This window comes from Cervus canadensis, chromosome 17 (genome assembly GCF_019320065.1).
Source record: "Cervus canadensis isolate Bull #8, Minnesota chromosome 17, ASM1932006v1, whole genome shotgun sequence".
NCBI classification, from domain to species: Eukaryota; Metazoa; Chordata; class Mammalia; order Artiodactyla; family Cervidae; genus Cervus; species Cervus canadensis.
This window is the reverse complement of record NC_057402.1, coordinates 3751500-3765537: the sequence shown is the minus strand read 5'-3', so window position 1 is coordinate 3765537 and position 14038 is coordinate 3751500. Positions and strand designations below refer to the sequence as shown.

The 14038-nt window shown below is 50.7% G+C and overlaps 1 protein-coding gene across 1 annotated transcript; it reads left to right on the top strand.

Moving 5' to 3' along the window:
* The first annotated feature begins 9187 nt into the window (after window positions 1-9187).
* RTL1 (retrotransposon Gag like 1) lies at window positions 9188-13539 on the top strand. The gene has a single exon (XM_043434661.1). The coding sequence runs from the start codon at window positions 9188-9190 to the stop codon at window positions 13208-13210; it is 4023 nt and encodes a 1340-aa protein (XP_043290596.1). The 3' UTR covers window positions 13211-13539.
* Window positions 13540-14038: the final 499 nt, after the last annotated feature.

Here is a 14038-nt window from a genome sequence, read left to right as displayed (position 1 = left end):
TCGCTACTGTGCAAAGTGCATGCACCACCCCAACCTGGCCTCTCATACTTAAAGAAACCCATTTATCCAATAACCTTCTAGAAAGAAGCGGAGCTCCAGCTGACGGGACAGAAGCAGAGCTACTGATCACCTGCGTCAAAGGTAAGACTCAGGGTGAGGGGGTCCCACGCTGACCTCCCGCCCCCCGGGGGGTGGTGCTGGTGGGTGAGGGGGTGGGGCTGGGCCAGCGCTCAGAAGCTCAGAAACAAAGGTTAAAGGATTCATTTGTCTGCAAGAAAAAAGCCATGACATGGAGGACTCAATGGCTCTGTACAAACACTCAAGTGGCTATAATTAGCAGGCCCTGGGCCAGCTGTCCTGTCCCTCTGCCCACACCCAAATTAGCCAAATTGATTGGAAATAACCACGTGAGGTCTTCTGGAAGACTGAGGGCAGACCCTGAGGTCCTCATTCCTTCAGTCACGCCTCCCGTCGAAACATGAAATGAAAGTGGCTCCTCCGGTCCTCAGGGACTCTGAATGGCCACTGCCCACTGCCCCTGGGGCGTCAGCTCCCGCCATCCCCCTGTCCACCAGTGGAGGGAAGAAAGCCTAAGCCTGGCTGCCTCTGCCTCTTCCTTCCTAAACCGGGCTCTCTGAATCCCAGTTAAAGCTGTGAGGCAGGGAACACACCCCACCCCGTAAGGAACAAAGTCAGTGTTAGGGGCCTAGTGCCCTGGGCCGGGCCTGCCACAGAGCAGACACTTGGGAAACATCCATTTTAATAAATGAATGCTAATTACCCCGGTCTGGAGGACACGTGCCTTCTGCATTTAGACACCCCATCCCTCACTAGCTCCAGACCTGCTCAGTGCTGGGGCTGTTCAATGGTCCTGATCCCAGGGGCCCTCGCCACTGCTAATTACAGCTCCCGGGCAGGTCGTGTGACCCTCTGGACTCTGGCTCCCTCACTTACAAGGGAGGGCGTCGTCATCTCATGGGGTTAATGGGAAAATTAAAGTTGATGCCATGCGTGAAAACACTGTCTGAATCCATCTGACCATTACAATTATAGTGGGTGTGATAAAAGTGATAATCATAAGAGTCTTAATGACAATAACAAGCCCAGACTTGTTTGGAGCATTTCACAGTTCACAAAGGGCTGGCTGCACCCCACTCCTGGGAAGGCGGGGCCCTCCGTTAAGTAAATGGAGAGACTGAGGCCAGCCTGGGCCGAGTTGCCCGGTACCAAGGCCCCATTCTCCTGCTCCAAGAACCCCAGGCTCCTGGGCCTGCAGCCACAGCACCCCAAGAATAGAGGGAACCCACCAGAGGCTCAAAAAAGCCCACTGAAGCCCCTCTCAGCCCGACTCTGACACCTGGACCAGCACTAGAAGAAGCCCCCCAGTCTGTGCTCCCAAGAACCCCCAATTTCTAAGAGCAATTGGTGGAACTGAGCTCCACCTACTCTGACAAGGGGCTTCCCAGGTGGCACTAGTGGTCAAGAAGCTGCCTGCTGATGCAGGAGACATAAGGGATATGAGTTCGATCCCTGGGTTGGGAAGATCCCCTGGAGGAGGGCATGGCAACCCACTCTACTATTCTTGCCTAGAGAATCCCCATGAACAGAGGAGCCTGGTGGGCTACGGTCCATAGGGTCACAAAGAGTTGGATACGACTGAAGCGACTTAGCATGCACACACATACTCAGACAACCCCTCCTCACACCCCTGCTCCCCAGGGTCACCCCTCAGACCCCTCTCAGGACCCTTGAACTATAGGAGCCACATGAGAAGACCCCTCCCCAAGCATCCCTGCAGCTCTGGGGAAACTGAGGGTCAGGAGAAGGGCACGCTGAAAGTCAGCGAGGGCCCAGGGCTGGCAGCTGGTCCCGGCGCCCTCCCCTGCCCGCTTGCCTTGAAAGGCAAGAGCAGTCCTGGGGAGCAGCTGGTTGGCCCTGCCGATCAGGGCAGCCCAAAGAAGGAGGCCGCTGGCCGCCTGACCCCTCTCCCAGCCCCGCCCGCAGGCGGCACTCTCCCCGTCCCCCCTGGTTATTCTGGGCAGAGTGAGCCAGCTGCCCCCTGGAGCCGCCCGTCAAGTGGAGGGTGCGCAGGCACTCAGCGGAGGGAACACGGCTGGGTCAGGGGCACTGCCCGCTCCCTGGATAGCTGGAGGGGGAAGCGAAGGGCTGTGCAGACCCTCTCCAGGAGGACCCCTGCCCCGCCCCGGCTGGAGGTGGAGGAGGAGCCCAGGGAACAGTACTCACTGTCTTCTTGAATCACAGCATCCGCTTTCCAGACAGTAGTGTCCTCAGTGATGTCCAAGGCCCAGTGGGGCCTGACAGCCTAGCCCCTCTATCCCTAGTGCCCCCTGCCCCAGGGGAAGGAAAAGGAGGATGGAGACTCGCTGTTTGGGATCAGTGAGAGAGGTCTCCCATCTGGGAAAGACCAAGGGGGTCTTTGGCACACATCAGGGGGTTGAGTGCCCAGGAGGGGGGGACCCCTGACTTGAACTCTGCTCAGCCAGCAGTTCCTGAAGGTCCCAGGGACCCAGCACCCAAGCCCAGCTCTTCATAGGACCCTCGGGAATCCCCCTCAGAACTCCCAGCACCCTCCTCCTCTGCTCCTGACCAGCCAGCTGAATGCAGAGGGGGACCATGCCCCTGGTCCATACCAGGGGAACCAAGAAGGGCCCCCAGCCTCGTCTGCGCACGCTGACCTTGGCACTAATCTAACAGAATAACAAACAACAGCCTGTGGCCCTCCTAGCGCCCCTGTATGCCCACCCACATCTGGATGCTCCCCTCCGTCCATGCCAGCAGCCAGGACCAGGGCAGCGGAAGGGGCACGTGAGGGCACTCAGACCACCGAGGCCCCCCGACCCCACAGTTGTGTCCATTGAGTCCACATGGTTCTGAGCACGGCCTAGAGGCCGGGCGGGGCAGGCCGGGGTCTTCACCTGACTTCAGGTGCCCTGAGAGCTGGGCGGGGGGGAGGGGTCATTGCTCCAGTTGTGGCAGCCAGCACCTGGGAGGCCGGCAACATGTCCTCACCTCCCTTAACTCCTCCACGCCCACCCCCTGCCCCAGGCTCAAACCCTGCCCCTAAACATCCTCTCATCTCCTCTTCCAAGCTCTATTTTTAAAATCAGATTTCCTTTACTGCACAAGTGAGCTGACGGGGTGGGGGGGGCGCGGGGAGAGAAGTATTCGCTGAGGGATTGGCCCCCCGCCTCTCCTCCACACCCAACCCTTCATAGACACACGTTGGCAGCCCTGACCCAATGGGCCACTTGCTCAGAGGCGAGCAAGGAGCTGACCTGACCGAGAAGGCTCCGGGCACCGAAGGTGGTGAGGCTGGATTGTCTGTCTATGAGTGTCGGGAGGGGAAAGAGAATCCAAAGCCAAGAACCCAAACCAGCTGCACTAAACCAGCTGCACATCCTGGATTTTGGAGGGTTTTTTTTTTGGTAAGGTTAAGAATTTCCAAGTCAGTAGATATTGCTCAAAGAAATTTTCGTGAGCCTTGAGACTTCAACATGATCCCAGCTGCGTTTACAGGACTGGGAATAATACTTCTTTAGAGCCCAGAGCAGAGGCAGGGGCAGACTCTTGGGCTGCATAGAGCTGCGACAGGTGGGCCCATGGAGGACAGGGGTAAGAAGGAAGCCCGCACTGGTTTCTAAAGCAATATGCAGCAGGACCCAGGCCCTGATGATGCCCAAAGTCCTGGCAGAGGGACAGACAGCTGAGCCCAGTGGAGCCTCAAGAGAGCTCTCACCAGGGATTCAGGGAGACCCCTGGCCCTGCCCTGAGACCCCAAGCTCACCTCTGGCACAGTACTGAACACGAGGGTGCGTGGTCCTCATCTCTTGGCTGGTAATGTTCTGCAAGGCAAGGCTGCCTCCATTTCTTCATGCTAGAGTGGGGGTCTAGCATAATGTCTGGCCCAAAAGAAAAAGTCAGGACATTCTATATGAATTAATGAATCATAGGTACAGAGACAAGTTCAAAAAAAAATGATCTGTGACAATGAAATCAAGATGCATTTGGGGGCACAAGAAGTAACGAACCTTAGTCTTTCAGGAGGGAAGTGTGAAAGGAATAAGGAACTGAAGCGAGACAATAAAAAAATTTTGATTTCATGCAAGTTTAGGCTTTCTACTCTAACTAATAAAGAGCCATGTAAATATTTTTCAATATAACAAACACTTGGTCCAATTTTCATTTCATGCTCAGGCAATTGGATTTTATGTTATGGACATGAAATGTTAAGGATTTTAAACTGAGGATATCGTGATTAAATGGGGGTGCCATGCTAAGATGTGGAGACATTTTGTTAGTGATGGTTAAAAAGATTTTAAGCGGGGGCTGGGGGCGGCCTCATGAATAGATACAGAGTTTGGAGGGAAGTAATCTGGACTTTATTACTGAGAAGTGATACATCAAACTTTTATAATTACGCTAAGGAGTTTGGATTCTTGCGCATGGGTTTGAAGAAATATGATGGGGAGATTTTTTGCTTGTGGGAGGTAAGTAAGCAGAAAAACATAAAACATATTTTAAGGCTTTGGATTTTATGAGTGGACAATGAGGAAACATTGGAAAGTTGTTGACAGAAAAGTAAAAGTCACTCATTTAAGTATCACGCTAAAACATCCTTTATGAGTTGAGGGGGTGCTAAAGTCTGACTTTCAGAGCATACCAAGGAAATTTGACTGATGTTGACAACAAAGTTGAAACAGAGAAATTCCATGAGCAATACTGGGAATACGCAAAGAAATGTGGAATTTACTTTGAGGCTCTGACACAATGAAATTTTTGCAAGTGCCTAGGAAATTGATTTCAGCCAATAAAAAGTTCTAAGAGGGATGTGCTGAGCTTCGTTGTATTTGATAAAGAGTTTACAGTGAAATTACCAAACAAAATTCACATTTTATGCTAAGATTTTGAATTTTTATTCCATAATTCCACAATCAAGAGACATTGTAAGATTCTTAAGGTGAGGTGACAAGATCAAAGTTTACTGACTGTGTTAGAAAGTGTGAATTTTATTTTAAGGAATGACAAGATCGGATTTTTATTTCATGCTAATAAGTATGGATTTATGCCAATAAAGTGTTTCAAAGAGTGACAGGGTAAGCTGTGTGGGGTTTTCTAATAGACCAACCCAATGATAAATTATATGGTAAAATGTTGCATTTTATGAGTAGCTGGGATTTTATGTTATAGGCTATGAAAACACCTTGAGTTTAAAATTGGGGAGTTACATGATCAAATGTACACACTTCAGGAGAGCTACAAGAGCAGATTTTTATGACAAAAATAGTATGTTCAGATTTTCATAACATGCCAAGTAGATGTGATTTTATGTGTGAATTGGATGAATTGAAGGCATCCAATGAGAGCATCTCATTCAGAGGAGGGATATGATCTCATTTTTGAACCTCGTGTAGAGGCGTCTGGATTTTAGCCAATAAAGGATCTTAAAGAATGACTGAGTAGAGTTTCATCTCCAGGGGAATTAGCTGGTAAAACATAGTTTAGGCTAAGGTGTCTGGATTTGATGAAGCAGATAATGAGGGCACATCGACAGTTCAGGCGAGGCACCCCTTGGCAAAACTGCACCCAGTCTGTGCTGTATGGTGGCGGATTGAGCGTTTATGGCAAGTAGTACAGAGGCGGGGCAGGAGATACAGAGGCTATAGGATTGAATTTACATAGCATGCTAAGAAGTTTGGGAACAGGATCTGAGGAACAGGATCGGTTTTTTGTGTCGGGCTAAGGAATTTGGATGTTAGCCATTAAGAGATTCTCAGAGAGTGATACGGCAAAATGTCTGTGTTTGATAAACAAAGGCTGCAGAGAAATTGTACAGTAAAATGTGTCTTTTATGCTAAGGAGTTTAGGTCCTATATGCTAAGGACTTTAGAGATATTATAAGACTTTAAGCAGAAGTTACAAGACCAAATTCATGTTTCTTGCAAGTGTGGCCTTTAATGAAATGGTCAGACTTTGATATCATGTCTAATTACTGGTTTGGAATTAAGCCAATAACACAAAGTTTAAGAAGTGACTTAGTGAGATTTGGGGTTTTTAATATCCATCAGTTTGCAGATAAATTCATAATAAAGTTTTTTATTTTATCCTAAGTGATTGGAACTTCATGTTATAGTCAATGAAAAGAAACTTTTGTAAGCTTTAAATAGAGAAGTTATGGATAACTTTTATGCATCTTGCTAAAAGTTTAAATTCTATGTTAAGGAATATTAGTAATATCAGGTAATATCCAGAATATAGTAATATCAGGTTTTAACAACATGCCAAGGATATCAGATTTTAGGTTGAAATTGGGAGAGTTGAAGGATTTCATCAGGTGCCTCAAATTTATAAACATATTAAGAGTAGACTTTATATTAAGAAGGGGATAATCTAGTTTTTAAATCATTGTGCTAAGGTGCTCAGTTTTTAGCTAATTAACGGTTTTAAGAGACACACTGAGATTCTGTATTTTAAATTGTAACCAATTTAACATTTTTTATTTTAAAATTCAAATTTAAACAATTTATTTTAGTCAATAAAAGACCTTAAGGGTTTTAAAAGATATACTGAGATTTTATATTAAAATTTTAGTCAATTTAAAATTTTAGCCAATAAATGGTTTTAAGGGTTGTAGGTGACATTTAGGGATTTTACATTCAAAATTTTTAATTTAGCCCATTTAAATTTTTATATTTTAAATATTAGCCAATACAGTGTTTTAATAGCTTTTAGAGACATACTGAGATTCTGTACTCTAAATTTTAGCCAATTTAACATTTTTAATTTTAAAATATAAAGCCAATTTAATGTTTTGATTTTTAAATTCAAATTTTAGCCAGTTTGAATTCTTAAATATTAAGTGTTAGCCAATAAAATACTTAAGAGACAACTGAGACTTTATAGTTTCAATTTTAGCCAATCTAAAATTTTTAATTTTAAAATTCAAATTTTAGCCAATTTAAATTCTTAAATTTTAGCGAATAAAGCATTTCAAGGGTTGTAAGATACATAATGAGATCTTATATTGTAAATTTTAGCTAATTTAATTTTTTAAATTTTAGCCAATAAAGGGTTTCAAGGGTTGTAAGAGACATACTGAGAAATTCTATTTTAAGTTTTAACCAATTTAAAATTACCAATTTAAAAATTTTAAGTTTTAAATTCAAATCTTAAGCAATTTAAATTTTTTATTTTAAATTTTAGACAATAAAGCATTTTAATGGTTGTAAGATACATAATGAGATTTTATGTCTAATTTTAGCCAATTTAAATTTTTAAATTTTAACCAACAAAAGGTTTTAAGAGCTGTAAGAGACAGCTGAGATTTTTATTTCTAACACATGAGTTGGCAGATGAATTAATTTGTCAACTTTTGTATTTTAATTAGTGACTTGGAATTTTACAATAATAATATATAGTTTACAGGACTTTTATGAAGAGGAAATGAGCTAATCTATGAGATGTGCTATATATATAATCTTGTTATAATGGATATGAGGATGGTGATGACGATTTTACCTAAAGAAATGTAGTCTCTACTTTGAAAGAAAAACATGATCAGAATTTTCTATTATTTTAAGACCTTAAATTTTAGCCAAAAAATTATTTTGATGAGTTTATGTGTCAGGAATTTTTATGCTAACAGGTTTGCATTTAATATCGTAGATGGCGAATAAACAGTGAAGGCTTAATCAGAGGGACTGCAGAATTAAATTTAACTGTCATGCTAACAAGAATGCATTTAATTTTGAGAAGCAGCATATCATGTTGGAAAGGTTGGATTTTAGCCAATGAGGAGTTTTTCGCTAGGGAATGCATTTTTTTTTTTAATAGATTGGCCCGGGGGCTAAAAACAAAACTGAGAAGCAACAAAAAGTGTTAAATGCCTAAAGAACGATAACTGTAGAGCTAATTAATTGGACAGCCAGAACTCAATTTGCCCTGCACCAGCAGAGGAGCATGTTAACAATCCCAACCAAGACATCTCTGTCAATTCAGCCTTGACCCACTAAAGATTTTCCAAAATCAGTTCTTCAGTCACTCAGATGTCAAGATTATCTCATGCCCTCCCCACACCTTACTGAATATCCCAGCTCTATGAGCTACACCCCAGTGTTGGGGGGAAACCAGCCCAGGACAGAGAAGTGTGTCCACTGGGGCAAAGAGATTGGAGGGTCTGTAAAGATGTTTGCACGAGTGGAATTGAGGCCAGATGTTTGAAGTTCCCGAACCCCGCAGACAAGAAGGGCTAGTCTTGGGAGAGTGGAGATTTTAGGAGAGGTGGAGACATGATTGGTAGGTCTCCCCTGACAGCTCAGAGCTGGGGAGAACTCAGCACTGCAAGTCGGTGAAAGAGAAAAAAAATCAGCAAAAATGCCGAGTCAGAATTAAGTCACAAATGACATGTCTCTAGCAGACAGTAGGTATTTCGGTGGGGGTGGGGTGGGGGATAGAAAAGCCAGAATTCAGATCATGGCTTCCACCTGTCCCCAGTGTCTCCTTTGAATCTAGGAGAAGAAATAAGAGCTATTTCAGGCAGCTGACCCAGCTGACGGGATCGCAGCCAAGTGCCCATTTTCTGCTCGTGCCCTGAACTTGCTAACCAGTAGGCATCTCTACTGGAGATTCCCACCTCAGCCCCAAGGGGGCCCAGCCTGCCAGGGGAAGCTTTGGATGGCACTGAGATGTGACCTCTGTGACCTTCTGGTGACCAAAGAAGGGCAGGGAAGTTGACCAGGCCTATGTGCCAGGCTTGAAATGAAGTAGCCAGTGCATCCTGCCAGGTGCCTGCCTGCCACTGGGCCGCTCTGGGCCCATCACACCACAGAATTTATGAACTGTGAATTTCTCACAGCCGTGGGGGGAAGCAGGCAGGCCAGACAGGCAGAATAAGCCTCAGGTGCAAAGGTGCAAAGGTCAGGGGGGTTGAGGATCTTTTCTCTCTACAGAATGCCCTAAGTTAGACCCAGGGAGATTTCCTCTGCTGATTCAGACTAGGTGGGCATCTAATTTGTCCTAGAGACCCTGACCTCATGAGACCCTAAACCACTGCCTTTCCTCCAATCCCCGCCTCCCCAGCCCCAGGTTCTGATCTCTGCCGTCACAGTCACTGACTGGACGCGTCACGACCTTACCAGTCTTCAGAGAACACTCCTTTCCATCCGACGAAATGATAGAACCCTCTGAAGACTCATTTGAGACGATGATGGAGCGTAAGAATCCATCATCAAAACAAATGGAGTCCTCCGAGGGCTCATCCAACACCACTGTGGAGACACCACCAGGCTACGGAGCGGAGGCGGCGGGGCTGGCCGGTGGCCTGGCCCAGGAAATGGAAGAGCAGTCCATTGATCTCCGCCAAGACATGGAGGAGCCATCCAGTGGCCCACATAGGGAAATAAAGGATCCACCCAATGACCTACTCCAAGACTTGGAGGAGTCATGCGAGGGTTCTCATCTGGAAGAGGGGGGTCCATTCGGTGGGGCACCTGGTGGAATGGAAGAGGCAGAGGACAACCCATGGGAGTCCGAGGAAGACCAAGACTACTACACTGACCTGGCTGAGTCGGAAGAAGACGAGAGTCCCGAAGAGCCAGATAGCGCAACAGTGGAGGTCATGGGCATGGTGAGGTCCATCATCTCTCTGTATTTCCGGACGCAAGACCTCAGAGAGCAGCAGCGAGTGGCGGAAGAGATCCTGATGAATGCGATCAGCGATGGCCAACTGCCGAACCCGAGCCGGTTCTCAGGCGATCGCAGAGAATACCATGAGTTCATTGTGCTCTGCCAGCTGATCTTACAGAGCTACCCAAGAGTGTTCTGCAATGACCGCCTTCGAGTGGGGTACGTCATCAGTCACCTCTCGGGCATGGCTATGGAATGGGCCAGTGACCTGGTGGAGAGAGACAGCTCCGTGATTGACAACTTCCCGGCCTTCCTGGAAGCCATGAACGACACGTTTGAGTACCGCCAGGCCCTGCGGGTAGCAGAAGATGCCATGTTACACCTCAGGCAGGGGGATCGCCCCGCCATCGAATACATCAATGAGTTCCAGAGCCTGATACCCACCTTGGGCTGGCCGGACGAAGTCCTCCAGGCCCACCTGTGCCAGGGGCTCAAGGAAGAAATCAGGCACTATCTGTTCCGCATCCCGCAGCCGAATTCACTGAAAAACCTGATCGCACTGGTCCTGCAGATAGAGGACAAGCTGGCCGAGAGAAGGGCGGTGTTCAGGCTGTCCCCGGAGGTCCGCCCGCGGCACCTGACCTGGCTCGACTCACCTGGTCCCGAGAGGTGGACCGTGAACACCTGGCTGCCCAACCAGTTCCACCCTGACATCAGACACAACCACCTCTTCCTGCTATTCCTGGTGAGGGTGAACCCCTACCACAGCGTGGCGGTCCAGGCCCTGGTTGATTCGGAAGCGAGAAGCAACTACATGGATGAAGAATTCGCCCAAGAGCACCACGTGGAGCTTTACCAGAAGCCCTACGCAGAGTCGGCCCAGTTCGCGGACAGCTCACTGATCAGCAACGAACCGGTCTGGCTCTACACCGAACCCCTGGTGTGTTTGCACCAGAACCATCAAGAGTCTCTGGAATTCGACATTGTTGCTTCATCCACCTTCTCCATAATCCTAGGCATCAAGTGGCTCCAGCTCCACATCCCCGAAATCGACTGGATGAAAGGCCGCTGTACCTTCCACTCTCCCTACTGCCTGAAGAACTGCTTCCGCCCGCCCCCACCATGCATCGCTCTGGAAGACCATGCCATAAGCCTGCTGCCCGGATTGCCACACCAGTACTCCGACCTGGCCGACGTGTTTAACCCGAAGGAAGCAGATGAGGAGACTTCCGACCAGCCAAGCTCAGACGGATCCGATGATCTTTCTGAATCAGAGCCCTCTGAGCTTCAGCAGGCTGGAGACAGTGATCAAAGCGAGGAGACCTTTTACGACTGCACCTCCAACGCGCCGTGGGAACCTGTGAGTGCCGGGATGCAAGAAAAAGCCAAGCAGCAGGAATTCTGGGATCTGCAGGACATGCTGACCGGCAGGCATGACTACGTACAGATGATTCCAGAAATGTTCGACCAGTTACACGGGGCTACATGGTTCACCAAGCTGGAGCTGCGTGGGACCATCGTGGAGGAAAGCATGAACATACACAAGACAGAAGACGTATGGAAAGTGGCGTTCGGTTTGGAGCTCCAAAACATGACGAGCTACCAGACCTTCCCGATCTGCGCAGACCCTATCATCTCCCAGGGTGTGATCCACTTTATCCTAAAGGACATGATCGGTATCTTTGTCGTCTCCTACGGGCAGGACGTCCTGGTCTACTCCATGAGCCAGGAGGAGCACTACCAACACGTGCGCCAAGTCCTGGTCCGCTTCCGCTATCACCACGTCTACTGCTCCCTACAGAGGAGCCAGTTCCACCAGCACACTGCCGAGTTCCTGGGGTTCGTCGTGACCCCCAAGGGGGTGAAACTCAACAAGAGCATCGTCAGCACCATCACAGGGTACCCCACCCCTGGGTCGAGGAAGTCCCTGCGAAACCTCATGGAATTCGCCTTCCCCTACCGGCACTTCGTGGAGCGGTTCGCCACCATCACGGAGCCCCTGATACGGCGGCTCCGGGCTGACCTGCCTTTCTCCTGGGGGGACGAGGAGCAGGAGGCCTTCAGGGGCCTGAAGCGGGCGTTCCACCACGCGCCCCTCCTCTACCACCCCAAGCCCCAGAACCAGTTCTACTTGCGGACGGGCGTCACCAAGACGACCCTGTACGCCAGCCTGATCCAAGAGGACAAGCGAACCGGCAAGAAAGTGTCCTGCGCTTTCTACTCTCGCAACATCTCCCCGACGGAGGTGGAGGCCTCGCCGGTAGAGATGAAGATCCTTCCAATCCGGGCTGCCTTCATGGTGTGGTGTCGCTACCTGGAGAACACCGAGGAGCCCATCATGATCCTTCTCAACAAGGAGGATCTAGCCTCTCTGAACAATGACAGGCTCACCGTACTTCTCCCCGGCCACTGGGTCTTCTTCTTCGCCCACTTCTACTTCGACGTCAAGGAGATGCCGAGCTTCGAGGACGTCCGGCCCCTGCCCCGCCGGCAGAGACTCCGCCGCCAGGGGGCCTTGCAGCGCCGTGCCACCCCCACCACCAGGCGAGCGATGTTTGCCACCGAGCAGGCCCCCACCAGGGATCAGTCCCCAGAATCAGAGGACAAAGAGGAGAGTAAAGATGCCCTTCACCCAGACGAGCCCCATCGGCAGAACCTCCAGCAGAGGTTCCTGGCGCTGGTACCAGTGGACCAGATATTCAACAGCGTCCTAGCCCACTTCAGCATGGCCCAGGTCAGGGCAGTCATACTGCACTTCTACCGAGGCCTCCTGTTCTGGAAGAACCACCTAGCCATGGCCGCACTCCTCGTGATGCTTCAGTTCAGGAGGCGCCTGGCTTTGATGCCTGCACCCACCGCGGGCCCAGCCCGGCCACCCCGACAGCGCTCTCTAAGCCTCTTCCTGGACACGTCCCTCCTCGCCAGCAGTGGCATCGCCACCGCCGTCACCCAGCTGTTCACCCAGATGCCGCCTCCCGTAGGCGCCAACGCCCTCCCGGCCGAGGAGCTGGCCGAGCTGTTCCTGGGCCCCAGCCCCTGGCAGATCCACGCCCTGCGGGGCTTGCGGATCACACCCAGGTTCTGGCAGAGGCTGTGCCAGTTCTTCGGCATCAGGGGCCCTGCCCTCGCGGGCACCCGGACCCACCAGGGTTTACATCACTTCCTGGCACCGCACGTCGAGGGTGATGAGTATGTCGTCTCGCGAGAAGCCCTGCAAGACGACCTGCAACGTTTACATCAGTCTGGCCTGCATGACGGCCTGCAAGACACCTCGCAGGACGCGCAGGACGACGTGTGGGAGACCCTGAGCCCCGCTGCGGGCGCTCGCAGGCCCCTCCAGCACCTTCCCACCGAGGCCGAGGTCCTGGCCCGCCTGTCCTACATCCGCAGCACCCGAGGGGGCTCCACCGTGATCCACTGGGAGCTGACGGCCAGGGCCCTGATCAACTTCCTGATGACTGTCTACACCCAGGCTCTGCCCCCGCAGGTCGAGGCAAGCCCGCCCACAGAAGGAGCCACGCTGGAGGAACTGCCCAGCGACTCCGATGAGGACGCTGACCTCGACTAGGCGCGCCTCCTCCCTGCCACCCCGCAGCCCCACAGAACCTTCCTCCAGCACCTCCCCGTGCCTCGGCCCGCTTCGCTCAGACCCTGCACCACTTCCTGCCCCTGGTGACCCAAGGGGAACCGCCTGAGAAGGGCATGCAACCAACTCATCAACCAGCAACAGTCTCTGTCCGTACCAATGGACCAACCACCAGACTATTCCACCATCAGAGACCCAGAGCCAGCTCAGGGCTACACAGCTCCGTCTTAATTCACCAGGTGCCAGGTCTGCAACTGGGCGTGAGATCAATGAGAAGAAGGCAGTGATGAGCAGGAGATGACCCCATGACCCAAGGCCAGGTGAAAATTCAGCACAGCAGAGGCAGCCAAGCAAGCAAATGCCAGGGACCCACCACCCCCTGGAGTGACAAGGGGCCACCTCGGGCCACCCTGGGACACTGACCTTGGGTGCTCCACTGACTTCTTCTACCTCCGCAGCGGTGCTCCAGCTCCCCTGGGCCCTGACTCCCCCCTCCCACGTCTCGTGGTGTGTGCTGTGGTGTCTCCTCCACCCCCGCCACCCTGCAAAGCAGCACCCGCCCCCTGCCCCTGCACAGTGCCCCCCCAGTCTGGTCCAGCTCCCTCAACACTGACTGTCTGACCCTGACCTCCGGCTCTCACCTGGATGGTGCTGCTCCACAGAGGGTCCCGACGTACCAGTACTTACCGGACTCGCATCCCCAGGAGTCCCCCACGACTCCCAGGACACTGATGGGGTGACCTCGCCCGGTGCGGCTCCCTCCGCCGCCCCCCAACACTGACAGCACAGGGGCCCGGAGGCCCACAACAA